The 15,451-nt window shown below is 44.8% G+C and overlaps 1 protein-coding gene across 2 annotated transcripts; it reads right to left on the reverse strand.

The window, feature by feature from the left end:
- Positions 1-220: 220 nt before the first annotated feature.
- On the reverse strand, positions 221-12,280 carry GEM (GTP binding protein overexpressed in skeletal muscle). Of its 2 annotated transcripts, none has more exons than XM_061171312.1 (5): positions 12,143-12,280; positions 10,335-10,737; positions 4,034-4,110; positions 3,042-3,246; positions 221-1,544 (listed from the first exon to the last, which is right to left on the reverse strand). In XM_061171312.1, exons 2-5 carry the CDS (start codon positions 10,726-10,728, stop codon positions 1,267-1,269), a joined length of 954 nt encoding a protein of 317 aa, XP_061027295.1. In that variant the 5' UTR covers positions 10,729-10,737; positions 12,143-12,280; the 3' UTR covers positions 221-1,266. The 2 variants fall into 2 exon arrangements, with proteins under 2 accessions (XP_061027295.1, XP_061027296.1); XM_061171313.1 differs by having other exon boundaries at positions 222-1,544; positions 10,398-10,737.
- Positions 12,281-15,451: the final 3,171 nt, after the last annotated feature.

Consider the following 15,451-nt stretch of genomic DNA (forward strand, 5'->3'; position numbering starts at 1 on the left):
AGAGATGTCAGGGATACTCTTTAAAACAGATAATGACTGGGCTCTTGCCAATGAAGAGAAGAAATAAAATAATAGGTATGTTTCTTTATAATGTGCTTGCTCTAGAAGCTACATCAAAATGATCATAATCATCTTGAGTCGGGAGGGAAAACATTTAGGAATGCCTTTCTTTTCAAAGATTTTATTTATTTTATTATAAGACATATAGGTAAAAACTTGAATATTCTGAAAAAGATAGAAAATGGTAATAAAATGGGCATTTTTCTTATTAAGAAACATGTTCATAAATATGCTTTATCAAATGTTAAAATGGTTATTATTTTGCAAAATAATAATAAATAGAGCAGAGCTGTGGCATAAAAGGGTCAACCCAAAATGCTGGAAGTATTTATGTCTTGTGTTTTATAAAACTTCAGACCTTCGATTATATTTAAAAATTTGGTATTTTGCACTCCAGTTTCTCAATAATTTAGATTTTAAAAATATTTTTTATGATGGCCCTATGATTTTAAAAATAATGCAACATAAAACGTGGTTTGACTAAATAGAATTTGATTAAAATAATTTTCCTTTAAATAAAAAATTAGAAGACAACAGTAGTAAAGATATAATTTTTGAACCCATTAGTGGTACATGTAGCAGTTCCCAATTCTATAGACTTCTGGATCCCTGACTGTGGGCACTGAACAAAAATTATTTACTAAGCTTTAGTTTCCAGCAAGTCCATCATGTCTTTTCACAGCTTCATGGAGCAATAACAGTGATGATCGTGATGAACCCAGTTCTGCAATCCTAGCTCCACAAATATAAGGTACAGAGAAAGAAGTTCTCCCTCCTTTGAAAAATTCCTTTGATGGTTTTCCTATATTTGTTTATGACCCACTGATTGGCCTCAAATTCACATAACAGAACACCAGGCAAAATTTGAATAATGAAAAATTCTTGTCTAGGCATCATTTTGCAGGCTTCAATTCTCTACTAGCCAAAGGAGAGACGAAACACATGTGAATACCAACCATGTCCCCTAATGAGTCTTGGGTGTTCAAGTAGCAAAGGTCAGGCTTTTCCTGTAAATAAATACTGAGTCTTCACAAAGCTCTTTCATTTCTCATGCATTTTGTTGCCCATCAGCCTAGCACGTTAGTTCCCAGCTAACAACAGGGGAAGCCACATCTAACAATACTTAAGAATCCAATCTAATATAGATTATGGGTCCCAATGGCCTTCAGTGATGTCCAGTGGGGGACATTGGCTGACTCCGGGTGCCTAGAGCACAGAGAGGTCATGGCAGGATTTGGACTTGAGCTTGAAGGCCATGTTCTTGTTGTTTTTGGCCACGATCTTGCCCCAGAAGCGCCTGGCTTTCCTGGGGATGCTCTCCCTCCTCTTCTGGTAGGCCAGCCGCCGCTCATTCTTTTCCTTGCTGTCCCGCCGGAGCCGGACCTGCCTCACAATGCCTTCAAACAGTTCCTTGACGTTGTGCTGGACAGCTGCAGAGGTCTCAATGAACTTGCAGTCGAACACCACGGCACACGCTCTCCCTTCTGGTGGGGAAAGGAGGGGAGAAGAAAGTCAGGGGGGCTGCAGAATATGACCCTACACACACAGAAAGCCAAGCTGGATGAGTCCTAATTTTAAATGGTCCTCGAGGGAACTCTAAGTCAGTCATATATGCGATGGATGCAGGATGCCACTGGGGTACATGTCCTCCCGGGGCTTAAATAGAAGGAAAGACTCTCACACGAAGATTCCTGGAAACAGGAGAGATGGGCTTTAGATCTGGCCCACCAAATTCACTGTGTGAAAGTCCAATTTCATCAAATATCGTAATATTAATTAGTCAAAGCCATAGCCTTAATTTATTCCCATAAGGAACTGGGTTGAATACTATATAAACATTTTTTTAATGTTTACAACAATCTTTAAGAATACATTATCCCTTTCAGATAGGTGATGAGACTGGAGGGGAGAGAGGTGGTCCTTTAAAAACTTGAGGCAGTTCACATAGCCTGTAAGTGGCAGGTGTGAATCCAGGCCTGCTTCACTCTCAAGTTCATGTTCTTTACTCTTTCTCCTGAGTCAGTTTCCTGAATTGAAAATAAGAATCTGACTATTTGACTTTCCTCTCTGAAAAAAAATTTTTTAAGCTTTGATGAGATATTTTGAAAAAAATTGGAGAATTTTGCACAGTACAATACAATTACGGCAAACTATCCAAACAAGCTTTTCTGAAAGTCTCATTTTCGAATGTTCTATTGTGTTCAATGACCAGGTGTCCAAGTTTTGGTTTGGAAAAAAATGACTACTGTAGACAGTCATTTCCCAAGAGTAAGACATTCCCAAGCTGGTTGGATCTGTTAAGTATTCAACAGGGTTCTTTTCTCCTGGGTGGAGCCTGGCAATGCAGTATTTTATTTTTCTACCATTGTACCAAATCTGTATTAGGCCAATAAAATTTTAAGGGCCCCCAAAGGCACTTGGGTGCCAACTCAACAAATAGGAATTATCCCTGAACCAAGTACGACAAAGGATACATGACACCATCAGACTGATGCCTTAACTGAAACTTAGGAAGCAAAGGGTAAGGGCTGGGAGGGTGTTTCTAGGGTCTACAGGAACTAGAGGCAACCAGAGTAGAATTCTTAATCTCAGTGAGACTCTCACAGTGCCCCTAAATCAAAGTTCCCGTCCTTCTTGCTTGAAGATGCTACTTTCACTTCCCAGGACTCTTGAGATCTCCCTGGAGAATAGAAAGGACGAGGAGAAAAAGCTGGGGACTGCCAGTAAACCCCTGAGCATGACATATTCCCTAAAGGAATTCCAGGGAAAGCCTTGGGGATAGGGAGACTGGAATCCCGTAGGTAGAACAGATGATCTGCTGGGAACATGGGCACCTTAGAGAGTATGCATAAAACTCCATATGGCATTTTAATAAGTCCCTGGTTCCAGCTTCATGAAAGAGGAAGGAAAGAACAACTGTTGGAAGGAAAATGCAGGTGATCCAGAGACAGTTTCTATGGTATTGGCACCACTCCTCTCACCTGATACAGACACTTCCCGGCACCGCACCAGGTCACTTTTATTGCCAACCAGAATTATAGGAATGTCCTCTGTCTGCCGGGCCCTGCGGAGCTGGATTCGAAGCTCAGATGCCTTCTCAAAGCTGGCTCGGTCCGTGATGGAGTAGACAATCAGGTAGGCATCCCCGACTTGCATGCAGTGGTCCTGGAGCCACTCATTCTCCCCCTGATGAAATGAGATCTCCCATGAGCTCAGATTTGCCTGGTAAATGAGGTGTTAGTTTGAAAGAGACAATATGTTTATCCTAAAGTACCCTTGCTGATATGAGAAAGGAAGAAAACTTATTCCAACTCTCCAAAAGGCATCAGTCTTCCATGCCTACAAGATGTCTGTGGCTGTAAAGACTCCTAGCTCAGACAGCACTGATGCCAAAAAGTTTTACTTTATGATTCCTCCTACAGCTTGAGTTGATAAATTATACAAAGAGTCTGCCAAACAATACTTCCAATTTTATTTAAACTACCAAAAATGAGTCTTTCCTGGCTTCCATGAAACTCTTTTGCCCCTAAGTGATAAAATTAAGAATCCTTTTGTTAGCATAGGAGGGTTCTTAATAAACAGAATGTCTAGCAAATAGGCTCAGAAACCCCAAACCTTTAAAAAGCAAATGTTGAAAACTAGTAGTGAGAGTGTCAGCTTCATATAATATGGTTTTATGTAGTTTAAAATTATCATCCATACTTACTGGCACTTTCCTTAAAACAAATACACTTTTTTATATTCTTGAATAGAACTAAGGGCAAATCACTGTAACTTGCTTGTTATTCAAAGCTCATTTATGAACGACTTGTTCCTTCGAACAGTTTCATTCTTCAGAAGTAAATGCTTTTAATCAAGAAAATGAGTCCACCTCATCTGGAACATCAAAAAGGGCAATGTCACCCTTGCCCCAAACAGCCTGCTGGAAGGCAGGCCCTGAAGGAATTTACAGAGAGCTACAGGCTCTGCATACCTTATTTTCCCACATGTCCAGGAGTATAATTGTTGCACTTTCCCCATCAACAATCAGTGTTCGCTCATATGTATCTTCTGGAAAAGAAAGAACAGTGATCCTGGAGGCAGGCAAATAGGCAACACTTTTCTGTAAAAGGGTGTAGAAAATTATGCCAGAAAATAAACTTACTAAATACACAATTAATTATGTAAATATACAGAGTAAATTGTGTAAATATTCACACAGGCAAATTATTTTTTTAATCACCTTCAACAACATTCTATGTATATTCCTCCAGTATTCTGCTGAGTAATAAGCAGAACACCTATATCTTCTGAACATGTATCACTAAATGCTTGAAATGAAAGGCATTTGTTTTCATCATTCCTATACCTTTTATATAGTAAAACCATTTAGGAGAATAAACTCACTTTACTGCTTTTGACTCAGAATCCATGGATGGTGCCATGAGAAACACTAACTGCCCAGCAGAACTGTAAACCCAGCTCATAAGCCTTACCATGGAAACCCACTGCACCTTTCAGTGGGGTGATTACTGAACATTCACTGGCCATTTCAGGAGCTTTCAGCTCAGAGACATTTCTCCTCTTTTGAGATGTGCAAGAAAAAAATCTTGAAACTATCCCTGCTTTGGTGAAGTTTTCTTCGTTAAAAAAAAATACAGTTCCCTAGGAATAAACAGGCTTGTTTTTCCATCTTAAGTAGAACAGAAGTGCAGTCTCCAGCTCTACTTAGTAATGGAAACTTTCCTCCCTGCACTTGAGCCCAGATTGAGTGCAAGTGAAGGGTGAATGCAGTACAAAGGGCCAGAGCAGCTCCAGCCCAGAAAAATCCGTGGGAGACGGGAGAGGGGGGATTAACTGAGTTAGCTGGGATTTTTGCAAGAGAGATTCCCATCAATTCCACACAACTGAACCCACACCCACTCTATTTTCACAATGAGCTTTCCTGTTTTGAATTTTATCATTTGAGAATTATGATCTTCATAATGATTTTTGGCCATTTTTCTTGCTGTTCCTTTTGCCTGGAATCTGTTCTCTCAAATATCGAAAGGCTTGTTCCCTTATCTCTTTCTGAGGGATGTGCTTCCTGACCATCTATTTAAAATTCCATCGCCTCTCTGCTACCAATAATCCTTACTCCCTTCCTTGTTTCATTTTTCTTCATTGTGCTGATTGCCATCTAACATGAATCCATTTAACTTACTTATTTTATTATTTTCTGTCCCTCTCGCCTTCCAGAATGTTAAGACAGAGACTTGCATCTATGCTGCTTACTGCTATTTCCCCCAGCACCCAGGACAGCGCCTGGTAGATTGCAGGTGCTCAGTAAATACTTATCAAATGAATGAATAAATGATAAGTATAGCATTGTGGCTTGTGAGCACAAGCAAACCTGAATTCAAATCTAGGTGCCATCTCTTATTAACTATTTGGCTCAGGACTGCTTACCTAAGTTCTCTGAGCCTCAGTTTCTTCATATGTGAAATGGGATTGATAACAGTATCCACACCTCAGGGCTGTGACAATTACATATATTAAGCCTGGGCACAAAGCAGAAATGCAATAAATGTTAGCTGTTATCATCATTTCTTCAGATGGAGGAAGTTGGCTCTTGCCATACTTGCCGTTCCCTACTATAGGTAAATCCTAGCTTAAGAGCCCTGCATTGTAGGAACCAGGACATTTCCTATTTCATAATAGTGAGGGGTTTATAAAAAGCAATGCTCCTGGTTCAATATTTCTTCCTCTAGGAATTAGAATCAGGAGAGGGAAAGAAAAGAAAATATGGACAAATGAGAATAAAATTAGCCAGGAATGGCTCTGTCTTTCTGTCAGTTTTCCCATCTCTTTAGGTGTCATTCTTCTAAATGATGTTAACAGTTTCCCACTGGGGGATTTTAAATTTATTATTCCCATCATGTTTGCCATCCACAATATGTATCATGAATGGGATCGCAGTGGAATGCCTAATTTGGCTTACTGGAGAGTAGGGCCTCGTGACCTCAACAGGCAAATTTATACAACCAAGTGCAAATCATCAAAGCTTGAGCAGCACAGGTGGGGGAAGGGGGGCGGGGGAGCTGACTGCCCCTTACCACCTCAGAGTTTTTCTCTTTTCTCTGAAAGACCTCCCTGCACTCAGAAAACTCAAAAAAGCACTTTCTCTGCCCTTCGCCCATCACTCACCACGCAACAGTAGGCACAAGAGATTCATTTGAATCCTTAGTAGTTCAGACAGAAACATACTGTATCCCAATAGCTAAGGGGAAAAGCAAACTCAAACTTTCTTTTGGTTTACGAGGTACCAGAAGAAGTCTAGAGAAAAAGTGGACTAAAGATTCCAGCTGCAAAAGTAAGGCCAAACTGCTTTGCTGTTCTGGAAAGTTCCTGACAGGATCATTCTGACTGGACTTACCTCTGCCTGAAAGTCATTGTGCCGGAAACCCAAAAGCCTAAAGCAATACACCTCCGCCCTGCTTTGTGCATATGCCCTGCACCTGGGCTTATGTATCACCTCTGGCCACATGCCCCAAGGATTTCTCACTCAGAGCATCCTGCTTGAGAGCCTTCTGCAACCAGGAGAGGACCTGCTTGCAACCAAAGCTCTATTTTCTCTTCCTCCCTTAGTCCCCACCTTTCAGCCTTTTCAAGGGTTAACTGGGTGAGAAGAGGGGAAATAAAAGAATATAAAATTCTAGAAGAGCCCTTTGAAATTTGCCCTGAGCTAAGGTGTATGGAGAAAGGGTTAAGGCCTATTGGCTTATAAGGCTTTTCAGTAACCTGGTCTGGGGAGTCCTCATTTTTCTGGTCCTCTCCATGAAAGCCAGGGGTGTGTACTCACACCCTGCGTAGCAAGAGAGATCATCCAGAGATGCGGGATGGAGTTTGTCGTCTGAGGCCATTTTCCCCGGACTAGCGCGCCTCGATTTGTCTGTCCGCATTTGACCCCCACTGTGCTTGGAGGACCATCCTGCTCAAGACTGGCTCAAGTGCTGTATGTGAACCTGCCCAAGAGTTCTCTTACCCGCTGGAACCAGCTGAGGCAGCCCCTCGAAAGTTCTGAGGCTCCAGCATCCCTCTCCCCTCAAAACTCTCAACTGCTTTCAGCTTTCAGAGCGCAGAGGATCCCAAGGAACCCTAAAGGAACTCCTGCTTAGGAATACTGGCCTCTCCTCTAGTGGCTCACGTCTCCTCTGCACATATCACAGGGCCCCAGCCAAGAGGGACCAAAGTGGATGAGGACTTCAAGCAATGAAAGGTCCAGTTGTGGAAGATAAGCCCAAAGAAAGGAAACAACAGGTTCAGAATCAGCTCTAATTAATGTTCACTCAGTACTTACTATGTGCCAGGCACTATGCTATCACCTGTTATCCTCTTAATACACTTTGAAGTAGTTATTGTTCCTATTTTACTAAGAAGGAAGCTTAAGGAGGGTAAGTTTCTTGTCTCCAGAGCACCTAGCTAAGTCAGTGTCAAAAATGGGGTCCAAACTCACATCATCAGGCTGCGAGTCCGGTGCTCTCTCCTGTACTCCCTTGTGCACACGTGCAATACCTTCCACCTACCTCAGGGCTTCCAGATCTTAGTGGTCCTTAGGGTCCAGCTCAGAGACCACCACTTCCATGAACCCTTTTCTGATTTTCACAGCCAGAAGTAATATTTATTTTCTCCTCTGAATTCCCACAGCACTGCCCTTGTACCTCTTTGAAGACACTTATCGCATCCTATCAATTTATATCTGATCTCTACTGCATATACTGTAAGCATCTTTAAGGAAGAAGCCCCATGACTCTTTGTATGTCCTCATAGTGTCGCATCAAGCTCCACGGTATAGGTTCAGTAACTGTTCAGGGATGAATGGATGGATGGATGAATGAATGAACGGCATTAAGTGAGCACAGAGAGTCATAAGATTATTGCAATATAATCTTAACAACATCCATCTTTATTTGGAGAAATGATGATGAGAGTATTGTGTAGTTTTTTTCTTATGGTTAATGCTGAAAAAAGAACAATGCAGTGAAATGCCATGGAAAACTCTCTCCTTGGGAAACATAAAGCCAACTAGTGATTCCAACAGCCACCTATACGTAAGGGCTGTAACCCTAGACAGTATAAATTTAGTTACTCAAATAGGACACGTTAGGTAGGATGAGTCAGCTGAGAAGCTTCTTGTTGCCCAAGATTCCCTCTTTGAGGAGGTATGGAAAGGATTCTCTCTACCAACTGCCCCCTCTCCCTATTAAACAAAGAAGCTTCCCAGATACAGAAGCCAGCCTTCCCAAGTTTCACGGATGGATCAATCTTCTTAATACTCTATGCCTATGGGGATACCGCCCTCTGGATAGATACCACTGCACTCTAATGGACAAACATTTTTGAAAGTCTGCTATCCACTAACTGTTTCAATTCCTCCCTTCTAAAGAAACAAACAAAAACTCTTGGTTGGTCTCTTCTTTATATCAGTCTCCAAAGCACTTTATTGTTACTTCTTCAGGTATTCACATAATTTTATCCTGCTCTGAATTATAGCCACTGACACTTAGCCCCTTCCTCAGAGGGTATGTATGGTGTACCTCGTTCATCACTGGGTACCCCAGAGCCTAGCATGGAGCCAGGCATGTGGTCGGTACCCAGCCCGATGTGCTACAGTACGTAACAGCATTTGGATGCTAAATCCAGGGGCTGCCGAGTACAGCGAAAGAACACAGGATTTAGGTTCAACCACAACTAGTTTTGAATCCTGTCCAGACCATGGACTAGCTTTTTCACCCTGGGAAAGTCACTTGACTTCATAAGCTTCCATTTCTTCACCTGTAAAATAGGGATATTAATACCAAATTGGTTCAATTTTCCTAAGTCTTATCAAAATACTTGTGGGAAGTACTTAGCACAGTGCCTGGCACATAGCAAGTTCCCTATCAATGACAGAAGGAGAACACCACCAAACTAACATTATAAAATCCTGAGTTCTAATTCCAGCTGTCCCAGTGGGTGATTCTAGGAAAGTCCCTAAGACTCAGTTTACTCATATGAGTACAGGAATAATGTCAGGACCAAAATAAACAGTAGCAAATATAAGGCTCCCAATAAAGTGCATGTCCCACTGCAAATGCGCATTCTAGATGGTAGTTCCTCCTCCCTTTCTCCTATAGTGACACTCACCCACAGGCCTTTACATAAAAAGAGACACTGACCCTCTTTCTCCCTTGAAATAGTGTTTAGCTATCGTCCCTGAGATTTCAGGAGTGAGGAGAGAAATCAATGTTCCATCAATGAGTCATCATTTAAAGCCAGTTCAGAGCTGCCTCATGAAGCAGTGAACTCCTGGACAATGGAAGAATAAACGTTTAGTAGAAATGGGCTGACAGGAGTGAGGAAGGAGTAGGATTTCTATGCATGAAGTAGAGGGCAGAACCGAGTCATCACTAAGACATCTTCCTACTCCGGAAGTCTGTGATTCAGCTGTGAGTTGCAACTGAGCGTACAGACAGACCATGCCACTGGGACAAGCACTGGAAGGTTCTTCCTTCATTTCCACAGCTGCAAACAGGGACACACAGTGACCCTGGCGTTGTCTAAGACGGGAGTCGTGGCTGAAAGACGCTGTATGAAAACCATCGACTATTAGGATCCTCATCTCACTTCCCAGAATGTAGTGCTATGCTTTACACGTATTTGAGGAATACGTGAATTTCTGAGATTGTGTCACCTCAAATTAGTTTTGGAAATCAAGGCTTAAATAATAAATATTTTAAATGAGATTGTACAGGGAAAGTTGTCTTGAAAAACTGTAAGACTGAAAAAAAAAAAAAAAAAAAAAAAACTGTAAGACTCTATACAAATATATGTATCATCATTGTTGTATTTCAATATTTTTTTAAATGTGCTATTTAAAATACAGATTTTAAATGATTTTATACCCTCAAAAGCCTCTAATATTGCAATAAACAAACTAACGAATTCATCCTAACAGTTTTTCAGATCGGTTTGGTTTTAGGTATCACCATGGAAAAAGTCTGCGTCTACACTCAGTTCTTGAAAGGTCCAGGTCAGAAATGGCAAAAGCCAGAGGTGGGATCCTGACCCTCCTGCTCTGCCCTCTATAATCCGTCTCCCCAGTCCCTTTAGAGCTGGAATCTAAGAAATTGCCTTTCTGGCCCAGGTTCTATCTACGAGCATTTTCATGTTCTTGTCCCAGGGGCGTATGCCAGCGCTTCTGTGGGGACTCAGCTCCTGAGCCAGAGCCAAGAATGCACACTCGCAGTTCCCGACTCTGCAGGTAAATGACCCACCTACTTGCTCTTTCTGCTGGACCACTGCTGACGACAGGAGCCCGCGGGGGCTGGTCCACCTACCTCCCAGCATTTCGCAGTCACTATCCATGCTGTCGTGCACGCCCGCAAAGATGCTGGCCAGCGTGGACTTGCCCACCCCCTGCTCCCCTATGAGGACCACCCGGTAGTAGGTGTTCCCCGACTCGGAGGAGATGACTGAGTCCGTGGAGTCGGAGGACCAGCTCCGGCGGCAGTGGTCCTCGGGGGTAGCAGAGTGATGGTTGCGCTGGCTGTACTGGTGGGGCTCTTTCTGGACCATCAGATGCCTGCCATCGGCTGGGATGCTCCAGCGCTGCTGCTGCGGCTGCATGCCCACAGTGCCCTGGCGCATGGTGACATTATTCAGAGTCATCGTTGGGTCCTAGAGAGCAAAGCAGCCCAGGTGTTAGCATTAGGAAGCACGAGTGAGAGGTCAGGGGGCTTAAACACAGGCATCAGTGATGTTTTATTAAATGAGGTGAGACCCAAGTAACCCTAACACAAGGAACACCAATGAAGCAGTCAACAGGCTTTCAACCGAACACACACACACACACACACACACACACACACACACTCTGTTACCAGCTCCTCAGGCAGATTGTCATTTGCAAAGAGGAAAAAATACCATTAATATCACCCACTGCCCTGGGGCTTCCTCCATCTTCAAGGAAGCCTTGGGATTCCCCACTCAGAGCTGGCACAGAGGCAGCCGGAAGGAACCAACAGCCTCCAGACACGGCTTGAAAAGCAACAAGTTAATGCAGCTGGGGACCAGCTGGCCAGGTTAGCTGCTCTTGTCTAAACATGGCTCTTAATTGCACCAGCATCCAGTGGGCCTCAGTGGGAAACACGTGACAATGACATCACTCCCCCTGGCTGGACTGGACAAGCGATTATTGGAACTTCCATGTTTAGTAAAGTTGCCCTGATGTTCCCCAACTGCCTGAATTAGCTATTATTTGAGGGTGGGGGGAAAGAATTTGTTTGAGGTTTATGCCTCAGCTCTGCCCTCCTGCCCACGGATATCACGTTTAAAACATCCCAGCCCCATGCCTTGTTCTTCTGGCAGGGAAATGACCCCCTCAGGTTCAGACCTGTCAAATTCTCAGAGAAAATGCTTCACTCTTATTAAACCATGTCCGCTTCAAGAGTTCTTTAATTCAACTCAGATTTCCACCTTTTTGAAGCAAATCAGGTCAAAGAGTCTCCCCAAAGACATTCAACAACTTCGCTACAACTTTCCCTTTCTCAAGACTCCCCCCACTCCCGCCCCCCTTGCACGGAGGTCTGTACTCCCAGGCTGCTTGAGATAAAGTAGAAGCATTCTTATTTGAATCAGCAAGATCCACTCGGGAGAGCGAGAAATGCACAGACCCTCCCCTTCCCACGCTCACCCCCACGCTCCACACCCCAACCCGTCGATGACCCTAAGCACGACCCTGACCGCGATGATCAGCCGGGGTTTTTTAATCTCACAAGCAGCGCCCCCGTTGGCCGACTTGAATTCAAACAACCAGAGCCTGACGGCTGCCCTCTGACCACAGCCTGTAGGAAGAAGTGGCCCTCTTCCTGAACTGAAGCAAGGAACCTGCTCATGACAGATGGCATCCTTTGCACCTTAAACTTTGCCCCCGACCTGGAAAAACACAGTGCGGACAGCACGTTCCGAAGGCTCTTTTCTCAACTTAGAAAGTTCTGCGGGCTGGGAACGCCCATCCCTTCCCCAACCAGCCCCCCCACCCCTCTCCAAAGTCGGGAGGGCCCCCGCGGGCCTCCTGGCTTACTTGGGCGTCCGAGGGTCGGTGAGCGCTGTGCTGCTGGGGCCGCCGAGCGCAGGGTGCTCGCGCGTTGCCGCCGTCTGTGCCTCCGCCCGAGCCCGCCGCCCGCAGCCGCCGCGGCCCCGCGGTTTATACCAGCCCGGCCGACCCGCGCCGGGGCTTTTCCGTGACGTCAGCGCCCCCACCGGGAGGGGCCGGCTCTGCAGCAAACCCGGACTTGCAGCCACTTCACTAAATCAGTTACTCGCCATCATGTGACCCCACTCTCCCCTTTTAAAAAATAACGACAGTTCAATCCCGGGCTCCTTTATTTTGTTTTGTTTTATTTTATTTTATTTTTACCAGGTGGACACGGGAAGGTGAGAAAATACGCTAAGTGCCACATAATCGCGCTTCCCAGGAAAACACTTGCGAGCTGTCCCGATAAAGGATGGAGGAAGAGGCAGGTTTGAATTGGAAACCCAGTTTCGCCAGAAAACAAAACAGGGCTCAGCCAGGCGCGCGTGGAGATTTAGCCCTTCGGATGGGGCTGCAGCCACCCCGAGCGGTCAGGGCTTGTGTTAGCCGCATCTTCTGCAAGGAAAACAGCCACTTCCTGCTCCTTTTACTTTCTCCCTGGAAGAGGGATGGAGGGGAGCCCCACACTGCTCTGTTTCCCTTCTCTGACAGGGACCCACAGCGAAGCGGCCAGAGGAAGTTGAGGAAAGGGGACAAGACCTTGAAAAGGTCTTGAAAAATAACCTAATTAAGGATCCAAGCAGATTGTGCTAAATGTTGCCGGCGCTCCCTCTCTGGACCGGGATACTGAGGCTCCTCAATCAGGGAATTTAATCAGCGTCGCGTTCGGCAGCATCTCTGCGCCAGGCTCCCTGGCATGGCTGGGCCTGGTCTTGGAGCCAGTTCTCCAGCCATGGGAGGAGCCCTGAGCCAGAACTGGGGCCCAAGTCCCCCGAATGAGTCCTGTGAGTAAAGGGCACAGGGTAGTAATACAACAGCCACTTCTACTACCATTTACTGAGTCCCTATACTCAGTAGGGACTGTTAGGCCTCTGCAGTACCTCGAACTTTACTACAATTTGGCAAGGTGCATATACTGCCACTCCCATTCTATGGAGGAGGAAAATGACAAAACAGCCAGAGAGCTTGCTCAAGGTCACACAGCTCGGGTAAGTGGCAGCGTCAGGATTCAAAGCCTGGCTTGCCCGGCTCTTTGCACCAGCTGAAGGGATTCAGTGACTTCTTTCTGGGCACATGGGCATTTCCCAGACACTGTGTTTGGAGATGACACTGGCCTTTCTAATACATCCATCCATCCACTTTTCCAGCCAGCTTCTTCTCTGGGTTGACTGGTGGCTCCGGAAAACAGCCAGAGGCACCAGCATCTATTCGAGTGGCTGGACTCTGCTGTGAATAGGGCCCATTCTCCGTTATCCTGCCGCACTTATCTGCTCTGGGGATTATCCAAGTGACCAGCTGCTGAGACATGCCAGGCCCCAAGCTGGCAAAGGTGAAATCCACAGAGGAATGAAAACTTAGAGATCTCTCAGTCCTACGTGCCCTGGCCCCCCCAACCTCCTACTTATTTTATATGTGAGGAAGCTGATACCCGGAGGGGTGACTACCACTCAGTTAGTAATTAGCAGAGCTGGAACCAGAACCTGGGTGTCATAATTTCCTGGATGGTTTCCGTCATTTCCATCGAGTTTTCCTTCTGGGCTTAACCAGGAGGGGATGGCTACAGATGTGGGGAAAGGAGAAGAGTGGGGGGTCAGGGAGGGACAGAGAGAGAGAGAAGGCGGGAAGGACACCATCCAAAAGTCTTCCGCTGGCTTCATCCTAAAATACATGTAACACGTGAATCATTTGTACTTCAGAACTATCCATGCTTTTTCCATGCTGAGCCTCCGACTCTGTCAACTGGTCTCAACAGAAACATTACGTGCAGTAAAAACTAAGAATAAATCAGATTATATAAGCATATCATCTACCTCTCAATTCTACTTTTGCCCATTGATAAGAACTTAATTCTTCCCATTAATAAGAACCTAATTCTATGTCTAGGCAATATCCACTCTGAACTATTTTTCATTGGTATATGTGAGGCATGCGAAAGAAAACCAACTCTAAAGATGGGGGAGGGGGACTTTCAGTCCACTGTTGAGTCAGTAAGTACAGCAATGTTGTGTCTGAATAACAGAATCTGCCTTCTTAAATTTTCTGTCCCACAAGAAGCCAGATGAGAAAACAACTACTTAGGAAAAGTTTCAACTGAATGGCAGTTAAGTTGGAGTGAATATTTAGATAAAAGTCACAGTTATACCTCGCAAAGCACATTTGACAGCCAAGCCTTATCCGGCAGAGTCCCAGCTACCTCGTTCAAGATTCCAGCTCACTGAGACCATCTGAGGTTATAGAGATGGAGAAAAAAAGGTGGAATCAGGGAATTTGGGCAAATAGCAAGTTCCAAAGAAGAAAAATTGGCAGAATATTGTAGTTTCTTGTTCTATGAATTATTCCATCTGTATTCCTTCTGCGGGCATTTGAAGGCTTCCTCAGGTTTTAGCTAACAGAGAAAAGAGTGGGGTTAGGAGACAGAACTCCAAACAAAAAGAACTTATATTTACCGACCAATGCACATACCTTATCTCAGTTCATCCTCATCACCACTGCATCTACCCATGTTTCATGGATGAAGATGCTGAGGAATGAGGTCAAATAACTTGTTCGAGGTCAAATAACTTGTTCAAAGTCACAGAGCCAATAGGTAGCAGAGCTGCACACTCTGCATCCACAGTATTAACCACTGTTGTTTAGAGTAAGGGATACACTTCAGCCCTATTCTCATGCTAGCCCCACCTCAGCCCAGCCCCTTCCTAACCCCCCTCAAAAGAGAAGGAGTTTTTATTTGATTGGCCAAAGCCCATGACCTTCATTGGCCCCCATATTAATGGGGAAGGTCTCTCTCTCCTTAAAGGCATGAACCACGCTGTTCTCTGTCTTTTCTCTGGGTCCTATGCCTGGGTGAGAAGGTAAACTTGGGGTTCTTTTGGGGGCCTGACTACCTCTCTTGTCTTTGTCACTGTCACTCTTTGTCTCAGCATAGAGACCTGTGCAACTACCCCATGATTTCAAAAAGGGATGACAGAGGGAGGAAGAGGTGGGGAAGGAGGGGGAGAACTTTTGACCAGGGCTGGGACTGAGGCATAAGGGACTTGCACAGCCCAAAATGTCATATTACTTTGAATCTCGCCCCTTGAAAATTCTAGGGAAGACAAGATGATGGGTAGGCCCAGGATATGTACATCCTTGGGTCTG

Source organism: Eubalaena glacialis, chromosome 17 (assembly GCF_028564815.1).
Source record: "Eubalaena glacialis isolate mEubGla1 chromosome 17, mEubGla1.1.hap2.+ XY, whole genome shotgun sequence".
Taxonomy (NCBI): domain Eukaryota; kingdom Metazoa; phylum Chordata; class Mammalia; order Artiodactyla; family Balaenidae; genus Eubalaena; species Eubalaena glacialis.